This window comes from Stigmatopora nigra, chromosome 5 (genome assembly GCF_051989575.1).
Source record: "Stigmatopora nigra isolate UIUO_SnigA chromosome 5, RoL_Snig_1.1, whole genome shotgun sequence".
Classification (NCBI taxonomy): Eukaryota; Metazoa; Chordata; class Actinopteri; order Syngnathiformes; family Syngnathidae; genus Stigmatopora; species Stigmatopora nigra.
Window position 1 is genome coordinate 12,530,384 of NC_135512.1, and position 27,565 is coordinate 12,557,948.

General features: G+C 38.3%; 1 protein-coding gene across 3 annotated transcripts; it reads right to left on the reverse strand.

The window, feature by feature from the left end:
• Nucleotides 1-1,667: 1,667 nt before the first annotated feature.
• alg6 (ALG6 alpha-1,3-glucosyltransferase) lies at nt 1,668-27,154 on the reverse strand. 3 transcript variants are annotated; one of them, XR_013326254.1, is made up of 15 exons: nt 26,983-27,154; nt 26,714-26,798; nt 25,665-25,754; nt 25,414-25,502; nt 25,154-25,236; nt 24,926-24,990; nt 24,006-24,191; nt 23,300-23,432; nt 21,136-21,221; nt 19,015-19,099; nt 18,797-18,867; nt 17,245-17,313; nt 14,084-14,276; nt 11,372-11,630; nt 1,668-1,800 (listed from the first exon to the last, which is right to left on the reverse strand). XR_013326254.1 is itself a non-coding variant. In XM_077716515.1 (14 exons), exons 1-14 carry the CDS (start codon nt 27,140-27,142, stop codon nt 11,427-11,429), a joined length of 1,599 nt encoding a protein of 532 aa, XP_077572641.1. In that variant the 5' UTR covers nt 27,143-27,154; the 3' UTR covers nt 7,754-11,426. The 3 variants fall into 3 exon arrangements, 1 of the variants encoding a protein (XP_077572641.1); XR_013326253.1 differs by lacking the exon at nt 1,668-1,800 and adding an exon at nt 7,754-11,178; XM_077716515.1 differs by lacking the exon at nt 1,668-1,800 and having other exon boundaries at nt 7,754-11,630.
• Nucleotides 27,155-27,565: the final 411 nt, after the last annotated feature.

Here is a 27,565-nt window from a genome sequence, read left to right on the forward strand (position 1 = left end):
GCTATACAGGCTCACCAAAATGGAAAATAGAAGACTGGAAAAAAATGCTGCCTATGGTCTATGCGGAATTCAGAGGTTAGGATCCAAATTCGGTGTTAACAACTTTCATTCATTCATTTTCAGGACCGCTTTATCCTCACGAGGGTCATCGGGGGTGCTAGAGACCATCCCACCTGACTTTGGGAAAGAGGCAGGGGACACCCTGAATCGGTGATCAGCAAATCGCATGGCACAATTAGACGGACAACCATTCACACTCATACATCGGGGAAATTTAGAGTGTCCAATCAGCCTGCCACGCATGTCTTTGGAATGTGGAAGGGAACCGGAGTACCCGGAGATAACCCACACAGGCTAGAGAACATGCAAACTCCACACCGGTAGACGTGGCCTGGATTTGAACGAAGGACCCTAGAGCTGTGAAGCCGACGTGCTAACCACTCAAGCCGCTGGGCAGCCTGTGGTAATGAGATGAAGGCATGCCTTGTATAACCAGTTCCAGCGCGTAGTGCAATGGTCTGGGTGACACGTTTTAGGCCTCCAGTATCAATTGATTATCCTAGCAATACTGCAATATTGTTGCTGACCATAGAGTTCCAACTAGGCCCTAGCAAGTTAGTTAATAATTTAGATACAGTAAGTGTAAATTGGTATTTTTATCTCAACTGCTAATGGCCTCTGATTCAAAGATTTTACAGAGAGCTGCATTTTATGAGTCGCCATATTTCAATTGCCACATTTTCCTGATGTGCATAATGACATATCAGAATTTAATGACAGGAGACAAGAAATGGCAGAGCTTCATCCCTTGCCAAATTATGAATGATTTACATAGCACTAAAAATAGTTGTATAAGAACCACTTAACACAAGAACCATTTCCTTAGCCAAGGCAGACATTTGGTGTCTGGCACATCCATCAAGATGAGCATTAGTTTTTAATTTCATAGTGGGGTCAAGAATATGTTTCATGAGCAAAGTTTACTGTAGATTTATAATGCTTGCTTGCTTGTCAAACTAGGGCCCCTACAACCACCGTAGTACAGTTTTAGTTTTAGTGAGGCACTAGTTGGCATAGTCCAAAATTGTCATTACAATTATTTGAAAATGTGAAACTGATGATTGTTCAATAATTGGATTTTAAAACAAGTGAGGGCAAATTGACTTCCAGGATACTACCTTGGTAAAACCATTAAAAAGGTTTCTAATTTAGTCCGATATATTACAGAGTATATTAAAGAGTTAGTTTTGCATGTGTCTGTTGTTTGTGATTTGGCTTGTATGGGGCACAGTTTGTAAAAAAAAATTGTGAAATAGTTTAACTTCATTTTTTTTAAAACAAGTCAATCTAGTGTTAAACAAAGCAAAAATGGGTGAGGTCATTTTCATGCTCATTTCCTTTTTTCTTTGTCAAGATTGAATTCTCAGGTCTGAATTGGCATAATCGCTGGATGCATTCATCAGGACCAAGAAATAGCTAGAGGAAATATTCGTAAGACAAAACCTTTGTTCGGCCTTAAATCTTGCGAATTGGCGGAAATGTCTCATCTCATTATGAGGGCCTTTATAAATCATTAGCTCCCAGATGGAGGGATGATGGCTTTATTACATAATAAATACTCACCTCTGACATGGCTTTTCCTTTCACAAAGGCAAAGAGGAAGATGTGTGCGGGCCAGGTATTTTGCAACTGTGTATTGTTCTTTCCCTTCATTTTCCATTGTTGTTTTTTTTCATTTCTCAAGTATTTTTCAACCATCAGAGGGCAGCAATGAACATGATCATGTCTGCATTTACAAACCTGAAAAATGAATTGAAGAGACACAAAGAGCTGTCAATGCAGTATTTATAGAACACAATGCTGTTGGAAACAATTTAGGGCATTAATCATAAAAATGCAAATAGTCAAAATTGTGATAATGAATTAATCAGTCATTGATCAAATTTTAAAGTCTGGCCCTTATTTTTTCATTCTTAATTATACACAATGTAAATGTTTTTGGTTTATGTATGTTGAACATTCATGATTATTCTTTCTACTCCATGTAATTGTGTTTGTTATTTCGACACCCAGAATAGTCTTTTACAAAAGCAAGAATTTTGGCTAAAGTAATTCTGAAATAACAATGTTTAAGTGGACAAAATTGTAAAACTACCATTTAGAAAAACACCTTTTCTCCTAAACATGTGTAAAAAAAAACATTTTGAATTGGAGTAACCATTGAGGACGGCCGGTGGAGAGTGGTTAGCATGCCGGCCTCACAGTGGAGAACCTGGAATCAAATCCAGGTCGATCCACGTGTGTAGAGTTTGCATGTTCTCCCTGGGTCTGTGTGGGTTTTCTCCAGGTACTCTGGTTTCCTCCCACATTCCATAGATATGTATGGTAGGCTGATAGGACGCTTTAAATTGCCCTAAGGTATGAGTGTGAGCGTGAATGGTTGTTTGTCTCCTTGTGCCCTGCGATGGGCTGACCACCAATTCAGAAAATAACTAACAATAAATTGTAAGTGGTGTTTGTTTTGCATTGCTCAGCCGCAAACTTGACGACCTCTTAAGAACTAGCAGTTCACAGAATTCCCTCGTGTTTGACTGCAAGCAGATCCCAGCTGGAACTATGGGATTACTTTGGTTTGCTGTGGTAGCAGTAGGGCGAGAAAAAAAAGAGCATAGTGTCCAAATCTTTCTTTCCTTTCATGAGATTTTGTTTAATTTACAGGTACATGCAAGCTAAAATTGAAAGCATGCAATCAAGGCAAAAGTCAGGTGGCGGACTGTCCAATTAAGAAATTAAGCACTGCAATCACAGAAATTGTAAACCCCCCCCCCCCCCGGTAGTCTATGCCAGCTCACAAGGCTGGGGGATACCCTGAATTGGTGGCCAGCAAATTGCAGGGCACTAGGAGATGACAACCACTCACGCTTACCATCATACCTATTGACAATTTAGTGTCCAACCATTTTTTGGAATGTGGGAGGAAACCAGAGTATCAAGATAAAAACCCACATAGGGGGAGAACATGCAAATTCCATACAGGAGGACCAACCTGGATTTAAACCCAGGACCGCAGAACTGCGAAGCCGAGGCACTAACCACTTATCTGCCGGACGAATATCAGTATTTAAAGATATTCATATTAAGGTATCAAGATTGGATCAAAAGTGAAAAACTGTGGATCAGTGCATCCTTGATGCACCACATAATTAAAGGTCATTTGGAAAAAATCTTATTTCACTATTGTTTTTAAAAGTGTTTCTTTTTGTATTATCCAGAAGTGAATATTGAAAAGGTTGGCATCATCATTGAGCATGACATGGCTAGAAAAAAAGTAATTCACACACATGAATGGAAGGAACAAACAAACCCCACACAAGAAGGCCTGAGCTAAGAGTTCAACCCTGGAACCAATAAGTGACCCATATCAGTGACCATGATTTTTAAACCTGATCATTGACAAATCAAAATGCTCCACAGAAACACTCAATTTCAGATCAGCATGAACACAAATGGTGTCACAAGGGCATTAAATTTCCCAAGGATTTCCCCTTTCTACTACTTGTCTATTTGATTTGTCCTTGCTGTATCTTCTTTGCCATTTAGTACCATCAGTAACATCAATGGATGCTTGTTTGAGTAAGACAATCATGTTTTCTACGACCTTTGGAGAAAAACAACATTTTTCTATGGTTACACCAACACGTCAGTGTGTAGATTTCCTGGGGGAAAGAATTAATTTGATTATTTTAGGCACATATTATGCCTGCAGCAAAGCGATTCTTGTGATCCGATCTTACAATGGTGAATAGTGGAAAGTGAATAGGGCTGATTGTCAGATGGCAAGCTTGTTTTCCGACAAGGTTGTTAGAAATTATGTTCATTCGTTCCAGTAAGAGAGCAGAACATACATGATGCATTGTGAATCCACACCCTAGGAATGTCACATTTTTTGTCACATGGTGAATCTGTGAAATTATCTGTCTTGCATGAACCTCCTTAAAACAACAGACGTCACAATGTGAAAGTTGATCGCAGTGGGCTCCGACGGGCTGAGTTTCGAGACATTCATTTTAAGTAAACTATAATTCAAAGTTGTTAGAGAGGTTTGGCCTCAGTCCGTCAAATCCTGAAATGCGATGAGCTGATATTGATTGTATCATTAAACAAAAGCCACGAGAGAAAAATGCTTGTTTAAATTGGATTATTGGTTGAATCCAGTGAAAGCTATGCGTTGAATACTGAGAATTCTGATATAAATATGCTTTTTAAAAAAAAATGAGATTATTACATAGTGCATGAGTTTATATGAAAATAAGAAAAAATGCTTTTTATTAGACATTTAAGGGTTCCAATAATTGGTTTTGGTTTTCAGCCTCAGTTTTCCTACATTTGGATTCGGCCAAGTACTTTTATTTAGGTACATGTCTTGCATTGGCCATTTCCATTTCTCACCATTCAGCCTTTTGTGTTACTTAGCATTTGATGAGGCAAATTTAGAGTCAGGTTGCTGAAAGCAATTCCAGTCAGAATGTGAAAATGAAAAAGTGCTCAACTTCAGGGTATATTTTCATGAGATGCAACTCACGCTGGCGTGGCAGCCAAATCCATGAAAATATTTATACCTCTTTAGAAAAATCCACAGGGACATAGTGTTAGAAGTGCTTACAGACATTCTTTGACATTAACAAAAGTCTCAGCAAGCATTCTAAAAAAAGTCACTTTCAGTGAACAATCAGGGTTTGAGCAGGCATAAATCCTCCGGGTATTGTTCCTGCATTACAAATAACCACCATGCCTGTATCTGCTGATGACTACAAAATTGAAAAAGCACAGGCCTAATAATTCTGAGGCAAGTTCCACACAGCAGCAGCTATTGATTATTTGTGTGTTGTGAGATTTAGAAAATTCAATTAAAGGAGTTGTGCAAAGGATTCATAAATTCAGCGCCTCCTGCCCGTATGGAGACATGGTTATGTTCTGAATCAATGCCGTACATCACAATATATTTTCGTTGGTACATAAAAATAAATAACATTTAAACAGTTCTGCTTCTACAGAAACAAATTAAATATTCTCTGAAGCTTTTAGTCATAATTAAATGTGAAATAAGCACGTGATGGTAATGTATGGTTATTGACATTTTTCCTGTATACAATTAATTTTTAGTATGGAAAAAACATGGGGGGGGAAAGGGGATGGCTCAGCAGTGTAAAAATTGATCAGGCTTTAGATGGGCCACAGAGGGAAAGATTTGTATGATAGCAGTAATGGGCTGTATTGAAAAGAGAACTCCTTAAGATGTCATAAAATCCCATCACTTTTTCCCGTATGGCGGCCCGCCAGCCCAGAAAGCGCCGGGTCGCGGGCACATCAATCCTTCGAGGCCTCATGGACACATGCCACCTGTCCACTGGGAGTTTTATGCTTTCTGATTGAACACGCTGCTGTAATTAAAGAGGGGAGTTGTATATTGGGCTGTTTTGGTCCAATATACAACCTACTTCGATCGACACCCTGGATTGCATACTGTGCAATCTTTTCAGCCAGGATTTCTGATTTAAGTGAATGTCATTTGTTTTCAACCAAAGGTGCAAAATCTACAGAACAGTCACAACATAAGGCATACCAGAAGGTTATGGTATTGGTAAAATTGCCTTCATAATAAGAATAACGCTCACATTTGAATGGAAAACAACATCCTGCTCGCTATTCAAGTACAGCCACCATTAACATTATTAACAGTATTAATAGTCTCAAGTCTTCTTCAAATTTAAACTGATTTTATTCAATCATTTTCCGAACCGCTTATCCTCACAAGGGTCGCGAGAGGTGCTGAAGCCTATCCTAGCTAACTAGGGGTACCAGACGGGGAATCGGTGGCCAGCCATCGCAAGGACAGAGAAACGGACAAAACTTCAACTTCACGTTGTAAGAGGATTTCTCAAGGATAAGCAGGTTTTCAATAGGTCAACAGTATGAACATGATATGAAGAATACACAAAGGCTTTTTTGTTTGTTTGCTTGTTAATTGAAGGTTTCTTAATCTCCGTTTAGGTACCACAGCAAAAGATATAGCACATATAAATTCCTAAAGTCTCTCATCGACTAACGTACAATAATCTACTTAATCTCTGCACACAGTAAGAGCAAAGTTCCTGTGGCATATTAAAAATGGTTCTCAGGTTGGCTTTATATTTGGCAAACATTCCATCTTGACAGCGTGGAGCGTGGAATATGACTGGATGCCAGAGGGGTTACAATCATGTTTTCTTCTCCCATATTCCCCAGGTTTTTGTTTTGCGAGCAATCTGGCCGCTGACAGCTAATGGAATTGCTCTCCAACTCTTGTAAAGCGCTGTCTATGAACCCGCCAACGTAAAACTGGAGATGGATGCCGAGCGTGCACTGTCAGCAGCAAGGCTGAAATGTCTTGCATGCCGTCATTCGTTTTCCCAAGAAGCGTCCGCAACGGATAGCGGCGAATCATTTGCCGTGTCTATCTTCTGCCAGGCAACTGACAAATTTTGATTGCACACAAGAACCCCAATCCAGCGGCTTTGTGCAAATAATGTTTTTTTCCATCAGAAAGTGTCGTCTTATTTGCGGGTAAAGCCATTGCAATTCTGTCCACCCCTGTAGTTTAACACATTTGATAAGTAAAAGTGTCTGCATCAGGATCAGGTTTGGGGTATGGGGGAGGAGATGGGGACAGTTCGGAGGTCTTACGACACAGTAGTCTCTTTATTTGGCGGCGCCTGGGAAGTCCGAGGCCTCACGGCGCACGAGTCGACCCAAGCAACAGCTGCTGTTCACAGCAACATTTCCTATTTCTGCCTAAGGTAGATCGTGTAACTCTCACTTTATCGCCCTTAGAGGCCACATGAAGGACAAAGCTAGCTAACATAACTAATGTTTTAATTCAGCCCCCTTCAAAGTGTCGTATGGTTTTCCAGTGGACTTGCAAAGTGTGAGTGACAGTGTCGGTTCCTATGAGGGTCAGCAACATGAGTTCCTTGTGAACACTTCCTTGATCTTCGATCAGCCAATGTTTCAGTGAGGAATGTACAGGAAGTACTCAATGTATCTGCTTGTAATCCTAAATGACTTCTGAGGCGGGTTCAAAGCAATGGGTGACATTATTTGTTATTTAGATAACATTATTTTTTGTTTTGTTTTGATATTCACAGTTGAAGACCCAATGTTGAAGCAACACAGTCACAAAATAATTTGCTGTCTTACATTCAACGTGAGAACTCAATTAATGATACTCTGTCTTGCAAATTTGTTTGATTATACATTTTAGTCTATATCAGGGGTGGGCAAACCGGTCCTCGAGGGCCGCTGTGGATGCAGGTTTTTGTTGCAACCATTTCAGCACACACTTTAACCAATGAAATTTCTGCAGAAAACAAGAAGCACCTGACTGCTATCCACTGATTGCACTTGTAGGATACCAGATTGGTGAAAAGATGTCCTCTTTATGGGTTTGAATGAAACCCACGGCGGCTTTTTGTGGAATAGTTTGCCCACTCCTGATCTATATTGATAAGTTATCAATCATTGCATATACCTGATCAAAATTTTAAATGCAGTTTAGAAGAAAATACTAATATATGCATTTTGCAGATTTGGAGCTCACTGAGGTTTTAGGCTGTGCTGCAATATGCAAAGGCCACCAGAACTCAATACAAAAACAGTTAGAACAATGGTGCTTCAGGTGGTGGAGAGTAGACAAGCACTGGCTGGTTAATTACAGATATTGCACTGGGCATCCCTCATGACAGAGGGTCTGCCTGTGTGGTAACAGCTGGGCTTTTCAACAGCACAATGCTGCAGTTCACAAAGCTTGCTTGACCAAGGACTTCTTCAATGTGAAAAACATTACTCTTTTGGAGGATCCTATCATGTGATTGGGCATTACTCAATTTTCCATGTTCTCAAATAAAGTATTGATCCTTCCTGGTAGCCATCCCAGTAAAATTGATTGTCGTGGATCTGTCACCGTCAATTGCGGTAAATGAGTTAATTATGTATTTTATTTTGATCACCTTTATCAGGTAACCTATTTAGCTGAAAACCCTTTAGTTGCACTCAAGTCAGATTGTCAATACTGGAAGGATGTCAAGAATATGTACAGTATTTTCATTTTTGTGGATTATATCAATAAAACTGAGGGGGGTAATGTTTTGACTACACACTGCCAGTATCTATTTTATAATCTACCACATCATTTATACACATTACCAAGACTCATCTTTTAAAAAATGTGATTATCCACAATTCACTCAGGATTTAATAATGGCCTAATACTTCTCAGGGACCGTACAATATTATCCCTAGCCAATCATAGTTGGTGAAAGCGATGTCGTATCCCTATGCCTGCGAGAAGGCATTGTGGTGTTGCTAACTCGAAATCTCATTGGTAAAATCTTATCAACACTTGTTTAATGCAGCAGAGCCTCCAGAAGTGATTGGCAGAAGGCCCTGACAGCACTCCACTGGGTTATTAACACTTGATTATCATGAAGATTAACGTGATAAAAATTAAATTTAAAAAGTACATTTCAGAAGAAAATATTTTTAAGGTCAATTAAGTGAAATTAAGTAAAATGAAATAAAATACACTTGCAGATTTTAGCTCCCATTTAATACCAAAACTATTTCCACCCCAGACTTTTGGAGGGATGTGCGTGGGGTGGAGTCAACAGCAGCTGCTGTGGGGTGAAAAGGTGGCACCACCCAGGGTGTGTCGGCAAGTCATTCTCAGGTGAGACAAGACAGGGGCTTTGCATTGGGTGGTAGCGCGCAAGATAACAACAGATTTATGTAAGGGTAAGGTGTTAGCCATTTAAAAGCCCACTTTCACAGATTTTCACATAACCATTGAATTAGAGAATCCTGACAAAAAGTATTCTGAAATAAACAATTAAAACTCATGGCGACCCATAACTAATGAAATTGAGCAATAAATCGCCTCGGTAACATATTCATCAGCAGAAAATGCATGAACGAAAAAAACAACTAAAACGGTGGCTGTTCCAGTGATAATCTAAATGAAAGAGGACATACGCGAGGACGTCACTCGGTAACAACTGTAGTTTTCTGCCAACCGCAAAACGCTATTAAAACCTTTTTTTGCAAGTTTTTATTGGTTTATTTTACAAAGAAAAGGACTATGGTTTGTGGTTCAGCAAAATGCAGTCTATCGTAATCAGGAAAGTACTACTTCCCATGTGATGGGGCTTAAAAGGACACTTTTCCTTTCTTTTCAGAAATGTATTACATCAGGAAAAAAATGAATTTTGGTAAGTACATAAATCTAAGCCAGTCCGTTTCAAAACAAGTATATACACAACAGTTATTAAATTGATACAACTTTGTCCCTAAAATTTCAAAGCAAAAAAAAATATCTCATCTTGAGCTCCCATGAGGACCCATTATTGGCCACTGGCTTCAGGCCTCAGATGCTCTACACCTCTCACTGACCTGCTAACATTTATAGTTGTAATGGGTTTTTTTATGCCCATGTCATTAACTCAGAGAAAGATTGGAGAGTGGAATTGCATGTACCTTTTTGTGTGGTATTTCAAGTTTATAGCATTATGCCCGGATGTCACCTTCCATCATCTATTTTAAGGGCCTGTCGTGCTGCTGGTTTTGTGTGAAATGTGCAGGTGTTATGTCATGGTGTTACATTGTGGTATCAAGAACGTGAAATAAATGTTTAATATTGCTGATAAAAAAAACTTTGGAGAGGTCATTCGTGTTTAATTATTGGCTCTGTGTATTCCCGTCAGTCGTGGTCTGGCAAAATAAATTTGGTTTATGTGCTGCTCAGAATTGTATAATTTAATAAGGTTATAAACATGACGCCCGTTTTCTGATTAAAATACTTTTGTACAACATAACTTGGGTGATGTGTTGGAAAAAATAATAAAACAAGAGGCTCAGTACCAATTCATTCAAAAAAGAACAAACATGAAATTCAATTTAATATCCTATATATTAGGTTAATTAATTTTTGGAACGGGCGGCCCGGTGTTTAGCACATTGGCCTCATAGTTCTGGGGTTGTGGGTTTTATCACAGGCGGTCCCTCATTGTGTAGACTGTAGAGATTGCATGTTCTCCCATGGGTTGCATGGGTTTTCTCTGGATACTCCAGTTTCCTCCCATATCCCAAAACATGCAAGGTAGGCTGGTTGTACACTCTAAATTGCCCCTTGGTATGAGTGAGGGCGCCATTGGTTGTTTGTTTCATTGTGCCCCTGCCATTCTGCCTGGTGCCCAAAGTCAGCTGGGACAGGCTGTGATCCTTGTGAGGATAAGCGGTTCAGAAAATGAATAAAATAATAATTTTTAGAATTACCTTAGCTATCCATCTTTTCTACCTGTGTTTTGCAGGAACAGGACCCATCAGAAAATAAGATGAGAGATGAAGGCCCATTAATTTTTGCACTTGTAATGTAATGAATCAAAATGTGAGGAAAAAATTGCAAAGCAAATCAACACCACGCGCCTCTTTGATTTTAATATTTTTTTATATTTTAAGAGTAAAACTATTATTTTTGAAGTCTTCCTTTTTAGACATGGAAAGCGCATTTACTGGAAAACATTATATGTGAAATTAAAAACAACTAAATGTTTTAAATCCTGCCAATTTCTGAGCAAGCCATTTTGGAAATCCCCACTCTCTAACAACAGCATTATGAAACAGTGGGGAAAACATAACTACCTCCACATTAAAATTCATTTTAACCAAAAGCCAGAGTTGCCATTGAGCTGAAAACAAAGACATTTTATAATTGCAAAAATACCTTTATATTTTAAAAGTATCCTCAATTTACCCTTTGGAGTACATACAGAAGATGACAAAAACGTGTAATTACACTTGGAAGCGGTTTTAAATTGTGTGAGGAATGCATGTCCCCTTTAATATTAACATTTTATTAGAGGAGAGGGGTTATCCCTACGATTGGCTGGCCACCAATTCAGGAGAAAATGACTGAATGAATGAGAAAAAAGGGGTATACGTACATTATGTTGCAGCCCATGCGATACAGTAACATAGTATAAAGGCCACACCATTAGGTACATCTGCACAATTCTTTATCATACCAGGAATGTAATGGTCAATGTTTTCTCCCCATTGTAGCTGTGGCATGTAGTATGCAGCATCATTCTGTGAAGCATTTGAATATTTTCTTTGCCTTATTTACTAGAAGAGGAAACTATTAGAAAGACCCATTTTTTTCAGCAATGCAATTCTGCAGATCATTGTTGATATTCAACATTGATGCTCTTTAAGTAAGTCATTTCCATTTGTTATACATTAAGCAGTGGGTAAAAATGATCTTTTGGAAGTGAAGACATACCTTTTGTGCAGCGCTGGATTTTGTCAGTCAATATAATATCAATCTCCAGTGTTTCCTAGATTTTTTTGTTCTTCTTGTTTCTCTTTTTATTTGGTAATTCAGTGAACTGGAGGATGTTAAAGTAGATAAATGTCCCTAAGAAATGAACAAAAGAAAATGTAGACACTAGCACAGGAAATAAGTCCGGCAAATGTGGTGGAGGGGAAAGAGTAACGGTTGCGATGCTCAAAGAGGCCATTGCAAAGATGCTGAGGTAGAACTGGAAGGCAAAAGAAAAAGATGGATTGTCATTGGTGAGTTGTAAACAATATAAAAACATTTGTTATAGACTTACATAGATTGGGCTGCTGAGAAATATTAAATTTGTACCCTATTAAAATTCGCAATCATTATCCAAAATGAAAACAAGTACGAGGAGTATATATTACTTCTCATTGGCAAGTGGTCGTGCGTTATCCTATTGTGGGGACATTTTTGTTCATCATTTTCTGAATATTTTGGTAGGGAATACAAAAGCAAACAGCCCATCAATAGTGAAAGTCAGGGTGGAGGCGGGGCAAACAGCAAACCCTTTGTCAAGGTATAAAAATGTAAAACAAAATTAGAATTAAGTTTAGTGTAAGGTTAGATTAAACTGATTTTTGAGTGTGTCTGCATCGTAATCCAAGTTCAATTAAAGTTTTCTTATGTTATTACGATTCACCGGTGCAAAAAGTCTTACCGGCTCATACTGTTTTTGGTGTTTTTTCAGAAAGGTTGGAACTAATTAATTTGTTTTTAGTTCATTTCAATGGGAAACATTCGTTCGAGTTATGAGAATATCGACATACGACCTCAGAACGAATTAAGCTCGTATCTCGAGGTACTACTGTACAAAACACTAGAACTGAAATTAATAGTTATTAAAGTGACCCCTGAACCAAATGTGTTGACACTCCTAGCTAAAATAAATGCCACAAAGATGTTCTGGCATATTTTCTTTGTGGACAAATTGATGTAAATATTGACCTTGCATTGAACCCTGATGCCAAAATAACAGTTGTATAATAGTAATACTGGGACTCCTTAGTTCACAATCGTATCTTATTCTTATTGCCATGATGTAATCAGAAAGTGCCATTTTCTATCACCTAAATAGGGTTTAGTTTTGTCGTAGTTGAGCGATATATAGCTTTTTTGTGTGCTGCGTAATGATGTGCTCCTACATTGTGCACTGTTGCTAACCTTGATATGTTGGAATCATCATGAACTGAGGAGCTCCTGTGTAATAGTCTTTTCTTTAGAAATAAAGAAGAGATCTTTGTTTGTGATTGGAAGTATCGCCGAATATCCCTCTGTATATTCTCTGAGAATAATAATGGTATTTAATCATCACACAGTTTTATCTGATCATGTATCCATGAATAAAGTATTTCCAGTGTCCCCAAACCCACCACCACCACCACCACCACCACCTCTGCACCCCAAAAAAAGACCTGGCACCTCGAGCTAAAAACTAACTGTTGTAATGTGACTATGATTTATCCAACCAAGCACTAATTTAATTTACCACTAGAGATGCAAACAGCTGATGGCAGGAGTGAGATCACTTCTATGTCTATTTAGGCTTTATGACCCCAAGATAAATCAGTGAGTACGATCGAGGAAACACCTCGTGCCCACGACCAACCCACCAGCCCAAACCCATGAAACCCTATCACTATCACCATTGCTCGCTATTTATGCTGCTTGTGTAAATAAATATATTTAGGCAAACGTGTGTTAATGACACATGCTATAAAAAGACACCTTCTCTTAATCTCTGACACCCTACCTACCAGTGCCCGTTTTGCTATGAGCCTGGTTTTGCAGTCACTCAAGACACTGGCGAAATTTAAATTAACCATTTTTTCATTCCCCAAAGAGCCCATTTCACAGAGATACAATCTTTTTTCATAAACGTACAATATTTTGTTTTGTTAGGATGCAATTAATAAAAGCATTAGCTGTACAAGGCTTCTCTGTGATGGGATATTTACCAAAAACGCCATGGTGAGAATGTATAATTGTGTATTACATGCATTCTAATTTTTATGTTACATAGGCTAATAGTGGTGTGAGGATGGTATGATACAGCGCATTTACAAAACTCACTGATAATACAATGGTGCCATGTCTTCATACTTGTTTTCAAAGGAAACATTTATAGCAAAATATGACAATTGATTCAGAGGTCAGCATTAATTACTTAAAATACACCTGGAATTGATACACACTTTAAAAGAAAGTATCTTCAATTAATGCCATTTTCAAGCCTTTGGCTGATAGGTGTCTTTTGTTGTTGAATATCTATTTCTGAGATTGACCATATTTTTTCAAAGGTTGAACAAGTATATTTAGGAACATAAACAGTGAAGACATTACCCCAAAGTGATGAAAGTGAAAAATGTTGTGTGTATCAGAACAAAATGTTGAGATTAAAGATAAAATGTCTCCACAAAATATGACTTTGCCTCTTACTGTTCCATGATTGCTCTTTGCTTGCTTTATATTGCTGGTATTCCAATGTCCCTCTAATTGCATTACATTCTTTCTATATGCTGTCAAACTAAAAGGTGACCATGCTTATTCACCACTTTCCACTCCATACACTGTATCAACTGTAAGGGTGCCTGGATTCTATTTCATTATTGTGAACATTCTCCTATTATTGCAACAACAGACGATACTAACCTTCCATCTTAAAATTAAAGCCAGGTCCATTTTGGGGAGAAAGAACAAGAGCTTGTGGTAAAATACCAGTCCAAGCTCTTCTTCTGAACAGTGCTCCAGTGCTGACAGCAAGTAGGTGCTGAAGAAGACGAAGGCTAGCGAAGTCACAACATATGGCACCAGAAGACCGTCCTTCAGAAACAGAGGCAGCATGCTGCACAGGTGAACATGATGGCAGAAAAAAAGTGTTTTTACATTGACTTTTTTGGATAGTTCCTTTCAACCAGAAACTTGATAAACAGCACTGAAAATGTGTATACATCATGCATTTTCACCAAGATGTCAAGCATTTATCTGAGTGGTCCTGCAACAGAATTTTCTCCCTGAGACAGATAACGTTGACATCTATACAAAGCTTATCTTAGTTTAGCAAAGAACCACTGTCAAGAACAACAGTTGACTCATCCTAAAATGCACAACGCCCGACCTAACAAAAACCTCGCCAACTCTCAATAAGACCCTCATTATATTTCTTTCTGTTAAGCTCATTCAACAGCTAAACATTTTAGATACAGATAATTAATTTAAACAGACTGGTTACATTCTGTCCTCTCCCTGTTCAGCTCAAGCATTCATTCAGTCAATTAAGTAAACAAAAGATGTATTTTTTAGATAACAGAGCCTGGAAAGGATGCACATTATGTCCATGTTAGACTGTACTGAGAAACTAGAGAATGACCTCCTGTCCCTATACAATGTGCACTTAGAGAACAGGCATTCTGACTATGTAGGGTAATCCCCATGTAGCCTTATACTAAACCACACACACAACAATTAGAGCTGCCGGAAGAATTTAACAACAGCTGGTGAAAGTTGAGGAAGCACCTGAAACGCTGCTTGTCTTTCCAAAAGCAGTCCTCACCTTAACCCGACCAAGTCACTGACATTTTAAAGACTATTGCTATGGCATTTGCCATTTGATAGTTAACAGATTAGAGACAATAAAAGCTGGTAAGAATAACAGTTAAACCATGTATGAAAATGAAACGATAGATTTATGTGGACTGATGACTTAGTACCAAGGCAATGAACAACTTTTGCAAAGAATGACATCAGTCGATTATTTATAGATACTGTTCTTCTGAGAAATATTTACATTTAAAACATGCGGTGACTTGACTCAATGGTTATAATTTTGTTTTGGAGGTAGCATGGGCCAAGCGGTTAAAAACGACACCTGCCAAACAATCTTGGCGAGAAAAAGATAAAGGCGCAATGAGGAACATACACTGTTACACACCCACCCTCGAGTTAGTCACTGAAACCCTGAACCTCTCTGCAAGTGCTACATAAATCGTCTTGTGATCCAATGTGTCACTAACACTTGCAGTCCCTAATACCGTGTTTGGTTAAATGCAGAGGACATATATATAAATATATATAAGGGCATACACAAATACAAACGTAGTCATACCTCTACTTAGAAAATTAATTGGTTCCAGAACTTTTTTCGTAACTTGAAAATTTCCAAAGTAAGAGCAGTACTTCATATGTAAATTCTCTAATTTGTTCCATGGTCCTTGCACACCTACCAACTAAACCAGGGGTGTCCAAACTTTTTGCAAAGAGGGCCAGATTTGGTAAGGTGAAAATGTGTGCGGGCCGACTTTTAGCCTGACATTCTTTGAACCATTAACATTAAATGCAAATTAACTTTTTGGGATTTTTTTTAATTACAAATGGCATACTTTTACATTTTTTTTACATTTAGGTTTTTACCGAAATCACAAACCACAAAAAATAAGAAAACTATCAAGGATATCTAAGTTTATGTGAAACATCACATATTATTCACTATTATATGCTCACTGTAGGAACAGTGCTGAAAACAAAACAATGATCACTGCATATTCAAACTGTGATTTTGACCATCACAAAAAAAATAATGAACTGAGATTTAAGAATTTATTCAACTCAGAGGACTTAACAAATATCTTGCCTGCACTAATGTGAAGGGTGATACTGGGATCTTTACTGCAGTATGTAGTCCAGGTCTTCTTTGCACGCTAACGAGAAAAAGTCAAACTCAGTTCCTTTTGCCTCTAACTGTCTCTTAATATCTAATGAAACGTCTTCAATTCTCCGTGCCACAGTATTACGAGCCAGGCAAATATTGGCAAACTCTTGCTTCTTCGCGGGACAAATTTTCTCAACCATTTTCATTACACAGTCTTTAATAAATTCACCGTCACTGAAAGGTTTGCAGTGCTTTGCAATTAGCGTTGCCACTTCGTAGCTTGCCTTTGTGGCATTTTCATTTGACTCACGGGCTCTTGTGAAAAAGCTTTGCTGTGCCGTTAAAACAGCTTCCAGTTGCTTCACTTTTTCACCGCGTTCGTTCCCAGTTAGCTTGTCGTAGCTAGCATGTTTCGTCTGGTAGTGCCTCTTAATGTTGAATTCCTTGAAAACAGCCACAGTCTCTTGGCAAATTAGGCAGACACAGTTGTTTCGTATTTCAGTGAAAAAATACTCAAATTTCCACTTCTCCTGGATGCGGCGGCCCTCCCGGTCAACTTTCCTTTTTTTGTTTACATGTTAGAAATGGGCTGGGCTGAAACAATGACGCAAGGGTCACGGCGGCCAGAGTGCGGCCACAGGGCTACTGCCATCTTCTGGTGAAGTGAAAAATAGCTTTTTGTACACATTTATTTTATACTGTGGTCAACAGTGCTGGCGGGCCGTGTATTATTGATTTCATGATAGAGGCCGTGGGCCGGTCAAAATTTGTCCTCGGGCCTTATTTGGCCCGCGGGCCGGACTTTGGACATGCCTGAACTAAACCCTTTAAAATTAGAAAACATGTCGCAATTTTTTAAAGAAAGATAGTAGTAGTAGTAGTAGTAGTAGAGGTTTTATCGGTAGTAGTAGGGAGTATGTTATGCTAGGCTATGTTAGTGGTTAGAGTTGTGTTATACATCAAGTAGATGGAGCTGTGCTAAGGGGAATTTACAATGATTAACCAATATTGATCCGTATATAAGGCATTATAAAGTGCACTGCTGGCTTTTGAGAAAATTGTCTTTTAAAATATACTATGGAAAATGCGGTACCAATAATACAAAGAGAAGACTACTTTACCTAATTAATTTTGTCATAAAGTTTGAAGTACACATTTAACCTACCTGAACGTAGAAGCTTGCAGAAACCAAACAGATATTATTGGAAGGTCATTCAGGAAGAGACAGATGGGCCTAAAATAAGAAACAGATAAGTGGGTTGTCATCGCTGTTAAACACACTATACAGTAGAGGGGATTGGTGGCTGTGTTCGGTCAGCACCAAATGTATGCTTAGAACAAAGCACGTCTTTGTAATGTTGCTGCTAATTGCATGATGATACAAGATTCATTGATCACTCATCAGAGCAGATTTACCATGATAGTTAAGTACTAAAATTTCACCTATTGTGTATAAAACAACGTAGATATAATTATGATTACAGATACCAATATAATTTTATGTTACTCGAATTATAAACATATTCGCAACACCAGATAATAATTATTCAGTAATTCAATATAATGCTTTAACACTACTCTCAGAGCACATATTATTCAAATTTCAGCATTGCTCTGTTACAGAAGGGTCCAGAATGCTGCTAGGACAGCATTTTGCACCCTATTCATTTTTGTTAATATCCTTGTCCCTAAAAAAAGTACGATAGGATTCTGCCTCATTTTTTAAGAGCCTGCAAACTGATTTTGATGATTAGCTTCCAAATACATGATATATGTTTGAAGATAAATGCTGAAAACATGGGCTCAAGATGTGAACAATATAGTGCTGTATCTCTGAATTATGGGCAGAAACTCTTGGGTCTGGATTTTTGCCAAGATTTTGCAGGCAGATCTAAAAACGTGTGTCAATATGGCCCGGCTACCTCGATTAACAGCCTTTCTGGTGAGTCAGTTTTCTATTTCAGCAAGAATATCTCTGATATGGAAATTCCATGGATCGTAGAAGGCATTAAATAATATGGAAGACTTCATTAAGAGCTACACAGATGGAGACCTATCTGATGGAAAGTGACCGCTGCCCTCTCGCACTCATTGTAACAATTGGTATGCTCCCTTTGTAAAAGTGATGGGGTCCTATTGTAAGTACACAATCTGTTTGGGTTGCACAAACTGTTTGGGGGGCCTGCACCTTATGGTTACGTTTCGTTATCCTCCTTATATTATTGGCCGAGAAGTCGAAAGGATCGCCTCTAAAATAAGGTGCTTAAGCAATTGTTGCCATCTGACTCGAATATACTTATGTGCTAAAGGGGGCAGTTCCTCCAGTCCATGATCTTATTATTACAGCCAGTGCTCATTGGTGATCCTGTTACAGTCCAATAATTGATCTAGCCATCCATTCTTTACTAATCTCTGGACATGCATTACTGATTGATTTAAGTGAACAGGTGGTAACTCTAACTCAATAGTTAATAAAGCATCAATCTACCATAATTTAGATAATACATGAAACCAGATCTAGAAACCAAATCCCCTGCTCTTGAACATAAATCAGGCTTCACCTTCTACCTTTATATAGTGCTTGTGGTATTGACAAGCTTACTTGAACGTGGTCATTTAGCAAACAAAGTTAAAAATATTATTACTCTGCAGCTTGCTACAAGTGGTATTTTTTTGTTTTAACAAAGTGATATATGATATATATCTGCAGTACTTACAAAGAAGCTAAGAGGATTGACTTCTCATGGACTTGATATGAAAAGAGAAAAAAACCCAGAGATGAGTTTACCTAAAAAAGAAATACATTTTTGTTATTCTATATATTGTAGAACTATTGATACAAGAACATTCAACTCATTCAATGACAAAAACAATTAAAAAGACACATACGCATTATGCTACGACAATATATGCTTTAGTATGTTTAGTCACTCACCAAAGCCAGTTTGAACTGCCAGAATGTAGGTTTTGTCAAAACTCTAATGCAGGATGGTAGAACTGCCAAGATAGTGAAGGCCAAACTGGGAAAAAAAAGAAACAAAACACATTCTGAAGGGTTAACTATACCTTGTTATATAAAGAACCAAACGTTGGGTAGAATAGAAATAGAAGGTTTATCTAAGCTAAGAGAACACAATGCATTCATACATTCATTCATTTGATGAACTGCTTATACTCACAAAGGTCATGGGGGGTGCTGGAGCTTATTCCAGCGGAATTCGTGCACGGGTTGGGGGACACCCTGAATAGGTGACCAGCCAAACGCAGGGCGCGAGAAGACGGACAACCATTCATGCACACACTCAAACCTAGGGGGAATTTAGAGTGCTCAACCAGCCAACCATGCATGTTTTTGTAATGTAGAAGGGAACTTCATAGTGAGGCTTTAAATGTCGTTATACTTGTATAATGACAATAAAAGCATTCAATTCAATTAACTAGTTTAGCTCCCCGCGTGTGAAGTCTGATTGATCTAAGTTTTGGTGTCCCTTTAGAATCATTATGTACACAAGAGTGGTCTGAAAAACCAAGCTAAGATATCAGATATCTAAAATTTGATTCATGCCTTAGGACAGGGGTGGCTAAGTCCAGTCCTCGAGAGCCCCTATCCAGTCTGTTTACCATATCGCCCTCCTCTACCACACCTGAATCAAATGATCGACTCATCAGCAAGCTGCCCAGGCTCGAGAGCCTGGGCAGCTTGCTGAAGAGCTTGCGGACTTGGCCACCCCTGCACTAGGACATACGATCTGAACATAGCAGGCAGGGTCACCTTTTTTAATGGTTTCACTGATAGTCAAGACAACATTTATGCTCGAATCCAAACCTAAGGACAATTTGGTGTTGTATAACCTAAAACACGTATTTTTGGATACCCGAAGGAAGCCGATGAATTGGAGAAAACACATGGAAATACAGGGAGAAGATGAAAACTTCACACAAGTAGTTCTGTGCCAAAACTTGAATTCATCAAATGCAAACATTAGAAGATCTGTCATCACACTACTTTGAGATCCTCTAGTGTATTGAATGCTCTTGCTATGTAGAAAAAACAAACACTGTACCCTCTCAGGGGACATTAGTTTAACCCTTCAATTGTCACCTTCTAAGGGGGGAAACAACAGAAGAGAGGGATTAGGTGTTAGTATGTGTTGAGAGGGTGGTCAGCAGGTTTAAGTCATCAAAGCAACATTGTGTTTGCACAATGAATTGTGTGTCAAATAGAGAGTTGCGTTAAACAATAACATTGTAACACACACACACATGGTGTAACATAAATAATGCAGTACATTCACTATGCACACCACAAGTGTTATTTGTAAGGGTAGTGTTTTACATTCCAGAGGGACATGGATACAGTTTCACCGCTGATTAATTCAATATACACAAGACACCAACAAAGAACCATTTAGCAAACCGATAGTGCCAAAAGACAGAAGTGTTTTTTATTTGTTTGAAATTCACTACAGTCAAAGAGGTCCAACTTAATCCCAGGGCTTACCAGCCTGGCAAAAACATGCTTGTGCTGAGAACATGGGACTGCTCTATTTAGAGTGGTAGGTTATTTAAGCACATTCATCCATGGCACAACTGTTACATCAAGCGTTTCCTCTCACTGATTTACAGGGTCTCAGCTTTTGTTAAAAAAGCAAAACCAAAACCCTCCTGTGTTCATGAATGACAAGGAATTAGTTTTCAATTTTGACACTTCCAAAATAAGAGATATATTGTTCAGGTTATATGAGCTCTATTCATTAGTATATGATTCAAGTCTCAATATTTACCAGGGCAACCAACACTTTTGTTGCCACATTTCTAAAAAAAATCTTCAGACATGTTCAGAAAGTTCTCACAAGACGTTCTTAGTACTAGGTCACAGTATTCATACCCTTGGGCAAGCTCTGTTTTCCCAATCCATCACACAGAGGACTAACCAAAAGAAAGTATAAAATAGAACAAAATAAATTAGGGAAAGGGAGGAAAAAACTGGCATAAAAGAAATGAAAAGAGCATAAAGAACTGAAGATTAATTGTTTTAAACAGAAGGGGTGATTACCTTAGGTAGAGTTGGAAGTCAGTGGACAGCACAGATCGAATCTTTATCACAGTGTTCAAGCTGCACCATGCGTTGGCCACTTTATCCTGTCCACATACACACTTGGTTAAATGAGAAGCAACGACAGGGTAACTCATCCTCATGATACACAATATGCACTGAAATCTTGCATTAAAGAAATATGGTAAACATACACATGTGTATGTATATGTGCATATATATATGTATGTATGTATGTAAGGATAAATTACACTGGCTAAATGTCATTACATGCATTCAAATGAATTTTTGTTACGCTTGGGGTATGATGATAGTGGTTTGAAAAATATAATTGAACTAATTTAGCTGCCAGTATATAGAATAATGTCACACTGAGACCATGTGAATAGATCAGTTTCTTCACTTCTCTGGTCTCGGGCAATGACTAGAAATCCTATTTTTGGCCTGTTTCTGTCTCCCTACCATACTACAGCTGTTCATGGCACAGCTGTGTGGACCCTCGTGATAGCCCTGTCAGCATTGGGCTGTCCAATGTTAGGCAGTCTCAACTGAAGCTCAGTCTGTTTTTTTCTTGTCGTCCCACTCCAAATAACCACCATGGGAATGTTCTAAAATGCTACCTAAAGGCAACACATGAATGACAGGGTGGGGGTTGTTGGCGGTAGGGCAGTTTTAAATGGGGCAATCGTACTGTCACCTATAAGCTATGTTGGAATTTCACAGGGAGAAGCATTTGGTGCCATTTTTGTGCGCAGAGGGCAACCTGAGACAGCAGAATGTCGTTTAGTGGGTAAACTTACAACTGCTCATACTCAGTAGTCGCCACTAGCACCAGTCAGTGCTCTTTACTTTCATTGTTTTTCCTTATAAAATGGTTTCCCTACACACTCACAATTCAACAAGTACAGTTGTCCAAGACAGTGGCAAGCAATGTCATAAAGACTTGTGCTTTCATTAAAGATATCATGCTAAGTGTCAGTAGCAATCCAGATTGAAGGTTGGTTATTGTTAAAGATTGGTTTTGTTATGTTTTTCCCCTGTGTGACCTGTGCATGTGATTTCCCGTTGAGATCACCTGTTGTCTCCCTGTCCCTGGTGAATCTCCTGCTTGGTGCCTTTTGTGTGACCTGGGTGTTTCTGATTGTCTCGTCAACTAATGTCTGTCTATTTAAACCCTGTGTTTGTCAGTCATTGTCGAATCATCTGCATTTGTTAAGCCCATGTCCTTAGAGACTGATTTCACCATGTCCTTCCCGTGAGGTTTGATTTTCTTATTTGATTTGAAGTTTAGTTCCCCAGTTATGTTGAATCGATTCAAGGAAGTAACTCCTCAGGTGACAGAAGAACATTAAATCCTCTAAATATGGTGGCGCATCATTTGCCACTTATCATTAATAGCAATTCTACCCTCTCAACGTATTGTAATCAAGAAGAGCCATATAATGTCGAAATATTACTCAACATAAAATTCTAATAACCCTATACCTTAATATTGTGATGCCTCTCATTGGGTGAAAGACAAAGATGTGAAGTGTGTTATATGACATTTCTGACAAAACTTTAGACTTTGGTCTTTCAAATTTGCTAACTGCAATGGATCACATCGATTCAAAGTCCTTAATACCATGTTCAAGATAGAGAACTGGCCTGGCATTTGCAAATAATGTGACAATGTAGCCATGTTATTAACATTAAAATGATTAAGTCTGAATCATTTGTCTTCCTTCACTATTTGTTCCCGGTTTAAGTTTCCCATGGACAGACCGTAACAGATCTTGTGACCTTTTCAAGGTTTGATTCATCTTATCTCTTTCTGATTGACACTGAAGGATTTAACAATGTTTGCCATGCTAAGAGGGTGGAAAAGCTTGAAAGGCAAGAAGTTGTGATTGAACTTAACAAAGAACACATATTGCTACATTTTCATCAAAATCCATGAAATTAGGACTTAAATTTCTTGGAAATGGAATGACATTCCCTGAAAATGTCTGAACATGACTAATCCCTGAGCCAATTTATCAGAACAATTATTCGTCTTTTCATTTCTTTGAATAAGGAATTTCAGTTAGAAGCTACAATTCCCTGTCAAGTGCACACTTTTCTTCCTGATACTAAGATTAGATTGCTCACATTTTCTTTCCCTCTTTTAAATAAACTACTATACCTCAAACAGGCCTCGAGCCACTGGAAAGATTCTCCTGAGCACCTGTAAGGTCTGAGCGGGGTCAGACAAGAAGGGCAACCAGCAGAGAGCAAACGTCACCAACACTGTAGCAGCAACTTTCAGCAACAACAACCTATATTTAAATGATAAAAAAAACAATAATTAGGAACATGGAAAAAAGGGCTCTGTCAAAAAAATAATATCTTTTAGCAGTTACACAGATTTACAAATTAATATGTTCGGCATGTCCTTGGTGAAGTGATATGACCTCTCTTTTCTGGAATGCAGTGAAAGTTTTGCATTGTCTGAAAGTCTTCAGCATAGGTCAGACACCGCTGTGATTTTGTCAGCTGTAGCTGGAAAGCTGCTGCACACACAGGCATAGCTGAAGAGTTTGGGCAAAGCTAGAGTGTCATCTGGACATATCTTCCCACCAACCCTTCTAATCCGTCTCTCCATTTGCTTTAAATGTCCTTGGAACATTGTTACTAGATAAATAGACACAAGTAACTGCAGCCAAGCTCATTACCACAGTCAATATGTGCCATTCAAGTGAACTGTGCTTTATTTCCAAGTATCAAAGAGGTCAAAGTGCTGGCAAAATAAGAATTGACTTAATGAATGTCTTCAAAGGAGAGAGAAGCGCAAAAAGAACATGGTATACAACCTTAGAGAAAGTCTAATAGGCATCATCTCAGACACTCACCCTCCTTTCAAAAGGCCCATTTGTAAACACTTTCCCAAGAGGTAGCAGAAAAAGGGCAGAGCATGGTACAACTCCATCTGTTTGTAATTGAGGGCAAGTGAGAAGGCCATGGAGCCCAGTCCATCCCAGCCTAGTCCCAGAGCCACAACAGCCCAAAGGGTAAAGCCTAGGCTCACTGCATTGTACCTTGAACTGTTAAGGTCAATATTGGCATGAGTGTTATGAAGAAGTAAACATATTTTATGTGACACAACAATATCAAAATGTTTTTGTTCAGTTAAATTTCAGTTGGAACTGTGGTAACTTTACTCAAGAAAGCTTTACTAGACAAAATATTCAGGAATATATTTTGTTCCAAGATGCGATACACCAAGCAAAATCAGACATCCTCAAAACATAAATACACTTCCTATATCCGTATTTTCAATTGTGGTGCCAAAGATGCTTTCCTCTCTAGATCTCTCATCTCCCAACACCTCGCTTGCCTCCCATTGGCTAGAAAGAACCTTCATCTTCAAGGCATCATGGAGACGCAGCTTCCTTCTAAGTGAATGGGAGGCCAGTAAGGTGCTGGGAGACAGCCAATGGGAAAGCAACTCGACCGCGACAAAAATAAATAAATAGAAATAATGGATACAGGAAGTGTATTAACGTTTTGAGGGATGTTTGATTACATTCAATGTTTTGCAACTTGGATTGTTTTTGTAAAGTGTGACTCTTAACCAAATACAATAATTGTCCAATACCCCACTAAGAAGAGCTGCATAGAAATTTGATGACTAAATGCACAAAATTAAAAGTAGTACATTATTGTCTAATGTTGTAGGCAAATGATGAATGTGAACATTCCATTTCACTGTATCTGTCAAGGATTAAATACTAAAATTAATAAAAAATAGAATTACACAAAGAAAGGATACTGGAAATGTCCATAGTCAATGAGAATTAGGCCTGGATATATTAGAAAGCAAAGCAGAGTGCAAATCTGTGGGGGGAAATATCTAAATCAATTGCATGTTTATTTATACTCATAATCCGTAATGAACCACTAGATTCAGAAAAACACTAGACAACCAACACACACTTCATCTGTGATGGGTGTATTGTACAGAAACGTATCTAATACTTTTATGACTAACATATCTCACCTTTCTTTTAATAGTCCCATCATTCAGCCATAAACAAAATAATACTATGGCAGGGATGTATATGAAGAAATCCGCAACAAGCACTGCAACAGAGATTGAAACAAAGCATTTTATATGTATTTATATGTATGTTGTATGTGTATATGTATATATATAAATGCCTTTCCTATATCTGCAATCCTACCCTCTTGCTACTGTGACAACGAAATTTCCCAAATACGGGATGAATACAGTTATCCAATCCAATCCAATTGCTGTACCTGTTGTTCTCATAAATAACTTGTGTGTTGCACTTTCATAACCTCTGGACTCGTGAAGCTGCACCCATTTAGGCCTTATCATGTGAGCACTGAAAAGTAAAATGAGTACTTTACTTGAAGTTGCATAGTCGGTCAGGGTTCAGTCAAAACCACCACAAATTTTATTGAATGCTGAATCGCAATCAGGATTTAGTTATTGCAGGTTTTGACGATATATGAAGTGTGTGTTTCATCACAGTGTGGTTACTTACATTTGGGCACAAATTAGGCTGTGGTAGGCACTTAGAGGAGGATAGTCGAGACCCCAATAATTCAAGTCATTGTCGCTGGTATTAAAGTACCTGTGGGATGGGGGAAAAGAAGTGAATACCTAGTCGGCCTGAACAATGTCTTGTTAGAACCACATCTTTGCAATGTCTGCATGCGCAATACTCACACCAAGGATGAGCAATACTTTTGCTATTAGAAGCCACTGGTCACCAGACATAAATGGTCTTTTATTGAGTTTTTTCGGCTGTCTGTCTGCCAAGAACAACTTCTTAAGGCTGCCTTACCTGACATAAATAAGCAGTGACAGCTGCTCGTTTAGTGATAGAATGATCTTGGACACTTCAAACGTGTGCCGCAATTGTATGCTTCAAGTTGCCGCCCTTTGATAGTGATGTCTCGGACTGCCCTTCCCCTTTCTGGTTCATTAACGTGAACATAAGAAATAAAAAGACTTCCATTTCACAATATTAAAATGTTATTTTGAAAATTAAAATTTTAATCTTGCTCTAATCTAATATTACATGTTTTTTTCATAACAGCATGACTTAAATTTGGTGGGATTGCAACTTTTCTCAGAATATTAGAATGCATGACTTCTTGGGAGATAATTTCCTTCGGCACAGCAGATCATATCATGTTGAGGTTGGGAAACGCTAAAATAAACAATCCAACCAAAAAAAATCGAATAAAACCAAGATTGTGATTTTATCTGTAAATATATATTTGCCATATTCCCCACCACTACCCCTTAACCTGGATTAAATTGTATTATATGAATACAGTGTTGTAGTGAATCAACTAAAGTCTTCCAAAACAGAGATATTAAAGTCATCTGGTGAAATATATTTTTCTAAGATTGCAATATAAAGCACAAACACCCAAAAATAGAGCAATGTCATTTTTGTCTAGGATTTTAACACTAGTAATGAGTTCCCATGACAAAAACGTACTTTATGTCTGCAAATAATGTACAACTTTGTATATACAATCAAGCCCTATTAAAAGTTTTTGCAGGACGTCAAATACTCACCATTCATGCACTGGAAGATTGTAAGTTATTTCTTGCCAGTGACGCTGTGCTTCATAGTCACCAAATAAAGGTGCTTTTCCAGCTCCTGGAGAAAATATTTACGTTTAATGAATGGGGAAAACACAGGTAAAACAAGTAAAATATGTATTTATTTTAAAGACAGTTTTATTTCTAACAAAGGTGGTATTAGCAAATAGAAACAAGAATAATGACTTGTACTATTGGTAAAATTATTGATCATTGATGGAAGTAGCACCATGTGTACCTACCGGAATAAGAATTGAATGAAACTCCCCATCTGACGACAACGCCAAGTAAAACACATATTGAAACGAGACACCGTGTCTCCATTATTCCTAAAATGTAATGTTGTTTTTGTGTAATTTGACTTGTAGTAATCGGTTCAGCGAAATGAGTTTCAGTCCCCATGTATTTCCTACATGCGTCATCAGTGGAGAATCCATTGTACGTTTCCATTGGTCAACGAGCCGACGTCAAAACAAACGAGACATTCGCGTACAATAGGAAAATCGGAAATTTCAGATATATCGTCCTGCCACCTCACAAAATCTGAAGCAATATTCATCCATTCATTTTATATAGCGCTTGTCCTCAACAGGGCTGAAGCAATATGTATTTTGTTATGAAAGATCTCTTTGGTGCATGATAGATATTTCCCCAGCATCTAACTACTAGTATTGTAAATTGCTGAACAAGAGGTTAAATCAATTTATTTTGATTTTAGACGTTCTGATGATGGGAGATAAAGTCTTGGCTCCAACATTTCTGTGTTTGGCCAGTAAATCCTGAGGTCTTTAGGGACTACGGTGGCTCCCTCCAACATTCCAAAGC